Source organism: Seriola aureovittata, chromosome 7 (genome assembly GCF_021018895.1).
Source record: "Seriola aureovittata isolate HTS-2021-v1 ecotype China chromosome 7, ASM2101889v1, whole genome shotgun sequence".
Lineage (NCBI taxonomy): Eukaryota > Metazoa > Chordata > Actinopteri > Carangiformes > Carangidae > Seriola > Seriola aureovittata.
The window spans coordinates 11,727,526-11,737,580 of NC_079370.1; the positions used below are offsets into that span (position 1 = coordinate 11,727,526).

At 41.6% G+C, this 10,055-nt stretch overlaps 1 protein-coding gene across 2 annotated transcripts; it reads right to left on the reverse strand.

The window, feature by feature from the left end:
• Window positions 1-313: 313 nt before the first annotated feature.
• On the reverse strand, window positions 314-9,679 carry dbpb (D site albumin promoter binding protein b). Of its 2 annotated transcripts, none has more exons than XM_056381471.1 (5): window positions 9,021-9,679; window positions 8,548-8,837; window positions 7,314-7,775; window positions 3,620-3,879; window positions 314-2,754 (listed from the first exon to the last, which is right to left on the reverse strand). In XM_056381471.1, exons 2-5 carry the CDS (start codon window positions 8,735-8,737, stop codon window positions 2,539-2,541), a joined length of 1,128 nt encoding a protein of 375 aa, XP_056237446.1. In that variant the 5' UTR covers window positions 8,738-8,837; window positions 9,021-9,679; the 3' UTR covers window positions 314-2,538. The 2 variants fall into 2 exon arrangements, with proteins under 2 accessions (XP_056237446.1, XP_056237444.1); XM_056381469.1 differs by having other exon boundaries at window positions 7,314-7,778; window positions 9,021-9,678.
• Between the last annotated feature and the right edge of the window lie 376 nt (window positions 9,680-10,055).

Consider the following 10,055-nt stretch of genomic DNA (forward strand, 5'->3'; position numbering starts at 1 on the left):
ATCCCCATAAACGCAGCACTTTTAATTTAAAAAAGTGTGAAATACTCATTAAATGTCCAGGAGAAGCATTTCCTTCGTTGGGCAAGAATGCATATTTGGACCTCTTTGCCTATTAAAGGAATGTACACGATGTGAACAGACAGGGAGGATATCAAAACAAGTGGTCTTGAGACATTTCACTGCATATTATAGTCTGGTTATCCTGAAATTTCACCTCTGTCGCCCATTTAACTGAATAATACTGGGCTTTAATTCAAGATTCAGGCACACGAAGCTCAGGAGAAGAACCCAGAGTAAAAAAGCAGAGCAGTAGTGAATGAGAACAATCTTTTATTGGTGTTTTTGGGAAATCTCAACTACATCCAAACAACCAGCACCGAGTGGGCTGGGCACCATGGACACCACTGATGCAGCAGGGCAGTTGTAGTTCAATTAGAGTCACTAGAAGATTGATCAACCACATCTGTGAGGATATTAGAGACTAAATCCTGTTGGGAGAGCAAACAATCACTGATTGAGGTGGTAAAGGCTGAAATAAACCAACAAGGAGCATATCGACAGTGTGCATAGTCCATACACTGCTGGGGAACAGAAGAGGTCATCGTGAAAGATAAAGTAAGTCTGCATGAGCATCATGTTCAAGTTACTGAGCCACATTTGTGAAATCCATGGTCAAATAAACCAAGGTGGCAGTAGTGTCCGTAGCAGAAGCGAATAATGTTGAATGTCTGGAGGTCTGAGACAGGATGTAAATAGCAGAGTGAGGGTTTCTTTCCATTTGAATTGTCTTTCTGAGGAACAATGAAGATCGAAGATGTTTCAAGGTGCAACAGATCATGTTCATCCAAAGAAAGAAAATCATTCAGTAATATAGAATAGCAACAATAAGAGGGATAATCATCATAATCATAACAATAATAATAGCAATAATGGTAACTATTCATCATGGTCATTAAGGGGATTAAAATCACACTCTATTACTAGTCACCCCTCCCCCCAGGAACATAACATAGTGTACCATGCCCCTGTGCAGGTGATGTGGGTACACAGAGAAGTTTATAGATACAGTAAAAAGTAAGGAGTAATAACAGGAGTAAACAGTAAGGAAGGAGCAGTATTGAAAAAAGCACTAAATAGCAACAAGCTTTGTGGATCGACATAGGAAATTTTGGCTTTTATTTCTCCCAGAAATCTGAGAAATTAACACCATTCCACTCAATGGGGGTACTCGACCCATCTCCTGGAATACATCAAATACACAAAATAGTATAGGCCTATCCAATATACACAATATTTCTCCCCCCGTAATAATGCTAATTAAAGTGTGTTCATAAAGTACAGTAAAGTAACGATGTGCGTTTTACTGGGAAGGTTGATTACTATTTCAGAATACATTACAACACTGAGATTTGACTATCTCTATGTACTGTCGAGGTACAAGAGAGACACAGGGACAAAATGTTATGGGAAGAGTTTGCACATAACTGCGAGGGGATTGAAGACAGAAATAGAGCAGCTGAATTTAGAAACAGAGGACGAGAAATGTCCCAACAATTCAAATAGAGGATCAAGAGGAGCAGAGTTACCCGGGGCATCAAAACAGACTCTCACCAGCTTAGGTGAGATATGAAAAAGACCAGAGTAGATTGAAAGCACTCCACTGGGACTGAGCAAAAAAATAAAAAATAAAAGATAGAGTCAAAGATACGAGTATGGACCAGAGACAGATGTACCAATCTCATATATAACCTCGAGGTACACGTATTGTTGGGGAACTGAAGTCAGTTAAAAAAAGGGTGAAGTATTAAAGAAGAACACACAAGACTGAACAAGACAAGTGTTGAGGGTAGTGCTGGACTGTTTACATGGTGTCTACTCATGTCTCTCATTCTGCCTCTCGCGAGCATGCCCATTCCCAGTGACAGAAACATAACAGGAAAAAAATTAAGTGCTTGAGTAAAATCCACAAAAATGCTGAACTATACGATTTTAAGATAATTTTGCTCTCTATATTACAATTGTTACATGCGTCCTCGCCCCTGCTGCTGCATCCTGACTACGATAATCAAGTTGAAAAATACCCATCGATGGCTGACCACCTGTCAAACATCTCCTGACTCGTCTATAATAAAAAGATATTTACCATAGCTTCCCCCCATCTCTATGTCCCAGTCATGTAGAAAATATACAAAATTATTCTCCAAATTTGCTCTCCCTCTAATTTTTCAGAAGTATTATAAAAATATACAATTCTCCAATAACAAAACTCTTAAAAGTCACATCTTTCATCTGTTAAATTATTCTCTCCATCCATCACTTTTAAGAGCTGACACCTCAACAAAACAAGACACCTGAGCTTCAATACACAAACCTTCTCCTTGTCTTATACATTCATCATCATAATCATCATCTTCCTCATCATCATCATCATCATTATCCTGACCCCATTCTGTCCATCATGCCACCCCGAGAATTCTGAAGTCTTAAATTTAATCCAGCTTATATTCCTCCTCTTCGTGATTTCACTCCGTGCCTTCATCACTGGTCAGCGAGACGGTTCTCGTATTTACTAAGGATGTTGCGACAGCGGCCCAGTTCCTTCCGCATCTCGGCCACTTCTTGTCGGAGCGCAGCGTTCTCTCTCTCCAGGTAGGCGGCGCGCACGGATATCTGGTTCTCCTTGAGACGGCGAGCATCTCGGGAACGCTTTGCTGCTTCATTGTTTTTATACCTCCTGGTCCAGTATTTCTCATCCTAAAAGAGGACAAACACAAATAGCATATATTGATTATCATGGTTGATCAGGTAATTGAAGTTTTTTTAGGCAGAAGTACTTCAATAAAATGATTAATGAACAGTCAGACTTGTTTCTTAAGGAGTGTGTAGCGCTCTTCTACAGCTAAACTCCTTTTATGGTAATGTGGGTGTTTGGCCATGAATGAGCGTGGGACATGTTCCTTTCACATACCTCATCCTCAGCACTAAGTTCATGTCTGAGAGTAAATAAAATATGCAAACAACCTAAATGTCCCACCTCCACAGCTGAGGAAATTACATACAGCTCCAACACACAGGCAAATATTTTATGCTTTTCCATAAACCTCTCACTATTGTGAGTGTGGTAAAGTTTCTAAAAACGTCCCAATACCAACTTATATATCTCTCTTTTTGTTTTCCAGATTTCAGTTGTGTTGCTCTAGTGTTTGTTACTGTTCTGCCCCTTTCATACTTCGTCTTCAATGTTTTCAATGTGAGGTGCTTTCCCTTAATTTAGTAATATGTTCCCTTGAATATGAACTAAAACAATCAGTTGAGAAAATTGATCTGTCACAATTTTGATAATTGATTTAGTCAGTTATCAAGTAATAATGCCAAACATTCCCCAGTTACAGCTTCTCAAATGTGAGCATTTGTTAGTTTTTCTCATAGTTTATAGCTGTAATGTTTAATTGAAGGTAAAAATAAAACTAGAATTAATTATATTTTCCCTTTAAATACATGATATGTGCCTTAAAACGTCTAATCGTGGCCTTAAATGACTTCCTGCCCACGGTTCCAACTGACCAGCACTGCTCTGAATTCTCCTGCTGCTGCAGTAAACACATCTGAGTTCACCCACCTTCATGTTATCAGGCACCAGGATCTTGCGGGCCTTCTTGATCATTGGCTGGGGCTTGAGCTCCTCTTCACTGAAGGAATGCCTCCTGGGGTCGAAGTTCTGCTGGCTAGAGGCGCTGGACATCGCCATGTCCGAAGGATCCATGTCAAACATTCCAACCACATCTGGCCCGCTGCCCGTGGGCGTCAGCAGAGGTGGACAGGAGGACGAAGAGGAGGAAGAGGGTGACTCACAGGACTCATTCATACTCGTTTGACTCCCTGGAATCACAAGGAAGATAGATTTGTTTCAGATGCTTTTCACCGACCTGCATTTAAACTGAAACTGATTTCACTGCCAAACGTACATAGAGGAGCTGATGACAGCAGGCCACTGTGATAATAATAGAAACACATGCAGCATTTCACCCTGATGACCACCAGATGGAAGCAGAGAGCTACGTTCTTGGCGTTATAAACAACAAACAACATTCCTTTGCCCTTAACTGATCCCAAAGAACTGAGGAGGTTTTTCAATCAGCTTTCATGGACATGAAGGACAGCAACAAGGGTAGGCTCGTGTTTAAAGAACACACTGGGAATATGCCCTGACATTACATATGATACAATTATATAATATTATGTATAATAATACTTTACATTTTTTGCATACAGATAAACAGATATTATGGAGTTACAGGTTTCCATAATACAAAATACTCCAAAATATACTTCTGTAACACAGATCACATCGATGTCAAGTACTAATACTATATCAGCTCAAAGAATTATTGATATATATGATTTATTACAAACCTAAAAACTGCTAAAAATTGAAAATCCAATTAGAAATAGTTTCATTGTATCTCTCATTTCATATAATACTGGTTTAAGAAAAGTATAACTATCCCTACATGCCTGGGAATTTAATAGCATCTCTTTAAGCAGCCTACAGACAAACCAGTGCTTTGACAAACTGACACATAACTACTGCTACATGAAATCTATCAGTTCAATCAGTGAATGATATTGGCTTCTTTTATCAATCAAATCATTCAGAAATTCTGGTAGACCAAAGCCAACATCCAGAACTAAAAACCAATACAGAAATCTAAAAGTGTAAGTTATGTAACTTTCTACCCCCTCCCCTTAAAACCAGTTTCTTTAAATGGGGCCAGTATAGGGCTATACGTCACCCCACCCCCTTTTACCCCCTACATCTCCATACACAAACAGCTCAGTCAACATCCTTATTATAAATATAGTCAACCAAAAAAACAAACTTGAACCATCTCACAATTATAGGCTAATGATAGTCTTGAGTGTGTTAACTTCAAAGTGATCTTAACTTTAGTCTTTAATTTGACAAAGGGAGCCATTGTCAAACAGTATCACAAGCTCAGGGATAGACAGACACAAGACAGGATAGCTACTCAACGCCACAACATGGCAGCCTTACAAATGACAATAGAGTCGCAGCAGTCTAAACTCAACCTGTAAACCTTCAATTCCACAAAGCTGGCAATTAATGCAGACTTACAATGTGGAAACACTTTCCAAAAACAACATAATAAGCACTTAATGTGGTGTAATGGCCAAAAATCTTTAACTCTGGTGGTGGTGGGAAGAACAGGCAGGTTGTTGGTTGGAGAAAAACAAACCCATCCCCTCTATCTATGATGTGTTGTCACCTGCTAAACATGTTATCTGTGCGTCTGTAATATATGAGCAGCGATCACATGAGTAATGGCTGTGTATTGGCCAGATAATATGAGCACATATTCTCACACCAGTTACACGCTGAAGTGCGAACTGTTCCTAAATGATGTTCCCATGTTCCACAGTGAGAGTGCCGCCATAACACTAAAAAATTAAAGTGTTTTCGTAGGCGCCAAGATGAAGTCAAGCTCATAGTACATAATCAGCAGGTCTAAAAGTCACCGAATCTTGATTCAAATAACAACCATGTGCTTATGACTAAACCAGGAGGTTCGATGATTTTTGCTGCTTAAACCTGACAGCAGGTACTAGTGAGCGCAACCAACTGGTGTAGTGTTTTTTTGGAAGGAAAACGTGCCAACCCTCACTTCTCCTGTGGTACATGGTTGCCTCTCTCTGTTTTTTGGGAAGCTCCGGAACGCAGACCTGCAAAGTAGATTTGGTGCATTTTTGTCCACGTGTCTCAACTCTCAGTGAACAGGAGGCTTTTGCTTTTGGAAAAAAACGGTCAAATATGTGACTAAATGCATTTCAGGACTCATACAACTGCATTCCACGAAGGACTGAAGCTGCTGTGGATGCAGAAAAACAGTAGCCCTACCTCTATTTAGGAAACTAATATACTCCAATGTTCATAGATGTTGCTCCATTTAATATTCATGAATCAGCTGTTGGTTGAGCACCTTTATAATACCACAGACTAGAATACAGCTTCCTTTCTTTCCAGCTGAGGGTGAGATGAGGAGAATAACAACTTTAGCAAAGTCAAAATAAAACTAACTTTTAGACTCAACACTATTTTGTTTTTAAGCAGTAAGACTTATTATTATTATTATTTTCATGTAATTATTAGATTCCATATAAAGGGGTTGTAAACAAAATACATGGGCTTTGATCACGCAGTATGAATACATTATCAGTTTAACAACATGCCCTTTGTCACTAAAGGACTGAATTAAAGGTTCTGCGTCAGCGTCCTATTCAATATAAAATTCTCCTCTGGATATCAGAGTACTTAATATCATTCAATGGTCATCAAATTTTCAGTTTGAAGTCTAGCAGCTCAGGGAAACTCTTCCTGTTGCTCAGTGTGTCCCTCCCCCCGTGGACTCCTCCTACATGTCTACTGGCCCTGCCTCTAGTTCTCTCACTCCAGTACTCTCAGCCTCTGCACGTGTAGCGACGCGTGCACATGGCTGTGGCGTGTGAAGTGGGGAGAGATTTAAAGACACGCAACTGCAAACACTCCACACACTTTTCTCTCTCTCTCTCTCTCTCTCTCTCTCTCGGTACTGCTGTTGTGACCCTGCTGCACATTAATAATTGGCTGGGAGTGAATGCTGATTGTGTTGTACACTGCAGTACATAGATCACATGCCAAACCAAACCAAACCTCCTGGTCATTGCTATGAGACTGACTCATCAAATAACTGAGGACATCTATCTTTACTGCACCTTTTTTCCAAATACTTCACCTCTCACCGATACCTCAATCCAGCACCATGCTACAATATGAAAAACAAATTTCAGCCGATGTTAAGCAGCCATTTCTAGACTCTGTGTTTTCTCTGTCAAGTTGACTTTGCATTTAGAGCCATGTGACTGTACCTCCTGCCTTCAGTTTGACCCCATAGGACAGAAAAATGCTTTGTCACCACAGGATTTATTATAAACTCAAAGAAGAGTTTAAGTGCTGAATCACTAGCCCGTGGGAACATTTTAAGCACAGTAAATAACCTTGATTGCATCTCAACCATTACTGAATTGTAGGGTCTACTTGTCTCATATCAGTGACAAGGGACAATTTGTTTCTTTCAGCTTATAAACTCCACAAAGTTTCCAGAACCCCCTTCCATGATATTGCTGTTGTGAGCTGATATGGACAAACCTTGAAGAATGAACTGTCCTTGTTCATGTTTTTTTTTGTTTTTTTACTCTCTGGTTCAACTGTGTGTCTATTCCCTCAAGAACAAAATGCTCCGTGTCATTAAACTCACCGTGCAGACAGTCAGTTCCTCCTGCAAGGCTCTGCGGCTGAGCCACCTCCAAACCAATGAGCGATGGGGAAGAAGAGGAAGAGGGCGAAGAGGATGAAGAGCCAGGTGGGGATGAGGGCGGTAGGCACTGGGAGCTCTGGCTGGGCACAGCTGATGGGGAGCTCTGTGAGGGGATCTGGGCTGAACTGGAGCTGTTGTTGTTATGCATGCTGCCCATTCCATTTTCAGTCAGAAACTCCTCCAAGTCCATGTATTGAAGCTGGAAGAGCCCCCCATCTGCAGGCAGGGTGCGATCCCACAGAAGAGGCCCCAAAAATTGGTTGAAACTTCCTCCTCCATTTCCACTACCTCCTCCACCACCTGATCCACAGCCATTACTGTTATTACTGCTGCCTATTCCACTGCCATTCCTCATGGGGCACACGCCCAAGGAGTCCTCATCAAGGTCCAGTCTGTCTTTGTCTGCTAGAGAGTGGAGAGTTGAGTCATTATTAGTTAAATTACTTTGGTGCAACTTTAGCATCTTTCAGTGAGAAACAAGAAAGTTCTAGTACCTAAGGTTTTCTTTTTAGATATTTGAATATGGCCTCTGACAAATGGATGCTAATATCAACTCCCCATATTTGTGCAGAACTAAATGGGATGGCAGGTGTATCCATAAGATACACCTCTGCAAATTCTCCCACTCTTTCCACGACCCATACTCACACACACAAATACACAATCACAGATGGACCAGATGGTAGCTGAATTGCAGCATTAGACAGGAGCTGAAACCAATTTGTTGTCATAACATATCGTAAGCTCCTCAACAAATCCCACAATAGCTGAAGATACGTTTTGGCACAAAAGGCAACTGGAACGCTCACCTGCACAGTACCACAGCTAAACCAAAAGATGCTATCACTCATTGTAATCTGGATCTGAATCTGAAGTCGCAGCAGGGATTATTATCCAGGTGAATACTCAGAAGGATCATGGAAGAGTCATCATGGACATGTGTGATGGTGAATCAGACTTTAGTGTGAAAATCTGTGTCATTAACTATGATAAGTAATCCAACGTATCTATATTACAATAACAGTGGCAGTGGGTGGAACAGAGGGGTATGATTTATTCATGCTCTGTCACTGCATATATTGAAGACAGACTGTGTCAGGTGCTAGTGCTGCACATTCAACATAAACAACAATGTAACATAGTATTAATTCACCAAATGAGAGACTTTTTTCACCTTTTGCATCACTGGGGTTTTTTAAACGCTGGTCTCCCTTCATGGGGTGCTGCAGGAGGGATTTCAGACCTGCCATAGAGTTGAGATGCCCCCCTGTGAGGGAGCCTGCAGGCTGAGTACAACTTCCAAACTGTGGGCTTGCGCCTGCTGGTAGGTCGGGGGTCGGAAGCTGGGAGAGCTGCCTGGACATCCTGGACCAGACGGGGTCACAGAGAAACACCTGGGGTACTTGAAGGGGCGAGGCTATCTGACTGGAGTATCTTCCAATAGGACAAGTGTGCTGGATGACTCTGCATGTGTGTGCAGCAGGGGTGGGGGTGGAGGGTAGAAAGAGAGAGAGAGAGAGAGAGAGTTTTGAGAAGTGTCCATGCAGAATAGAGCAACCATTGTATTGAAATTACAAGTATGACCATTGTATTAATGACAGTTTTATTATACTTTAAAACTTCCAATAAATAACATGCAACTTTTACCTTCCCCTTGTAGTTATTAAGGCTTCCTTATTTCCTTACAGAAATATTTTCATCGAAGTATTCCATTGTATCCAAACTGTGCAGTAGATCAAGCTGTTATTCTCAGAGGAATAGTGTGGGAGGGACAGTCAGACCATCTGAGTAGGAATACTGTCCATGATAAAAAAAAAATGCAAAGGCGTGAAAAATGACAATGAGACCCAGAGACTGCACGGACAGGAAAATGTTGCAATTAAAAACTTGTAGAGTAATCTCCCGAGTTAATGGTCCGGTGTTCAAAAAGAAGACCCCAAAACAGTTGCAAAGCAAACCTCCGTCAAAACAAAACAACCTAAGAGACACGGTGTCCACAGAAAAACACACACACACAGCGACGAAAGCAGTGGCTGACTTGGTCAGATGACAACTTGTATTGGTGTTTCTCTCCTCTCTGCTGTCGCGCTCTGCTGTCCGTCGGGGGGGGCGGGGGAGGAGGAGGAGGGGTCGTTTCCTCTTTCTCTGTCTGTACTTTTGTGCATCCGGTGGATCCAGTCACGGGCGCACGGGCTTGGGTCTGTGTCTGGGCCGCGCGACGTCCACGTCCGACCGTCCTCCTTCGTTCTCTCTCTCTCTCTCTCAGCTGGAACGGACACGGGAAGTTCACGTGACGTCACACCTCGCGGAACAAGCGAGCAAGGCGCGAGGGGGGCGGGGCGGTGTTTAACAGATCTCTCTGTCCTCACTTATTATTTATGAGACACACCTACCCTCGTGCCACATCTCGAGTAGAGGCGGCTGTTTGTTTTGTCTGACAGGTACAAACATGGTGACTTCTCTCAGTTTGTTTTAAACTGCATCAGTGGAGATAGTTTGTTTTAACTTTAGTATGATGAGTAAACTGACTCTATACGACTGAGCCTGATTTCCATCACAAACAACTAATTTAATTATGTCCAGGATTACTGGCTCAAAACGTTCCCCATCTATATTGGAGCATAGATTTGTCTTTCTATAATAATCAGTTAGAGCTGCATGGCTTTTCCAGTTTCCTTGTAA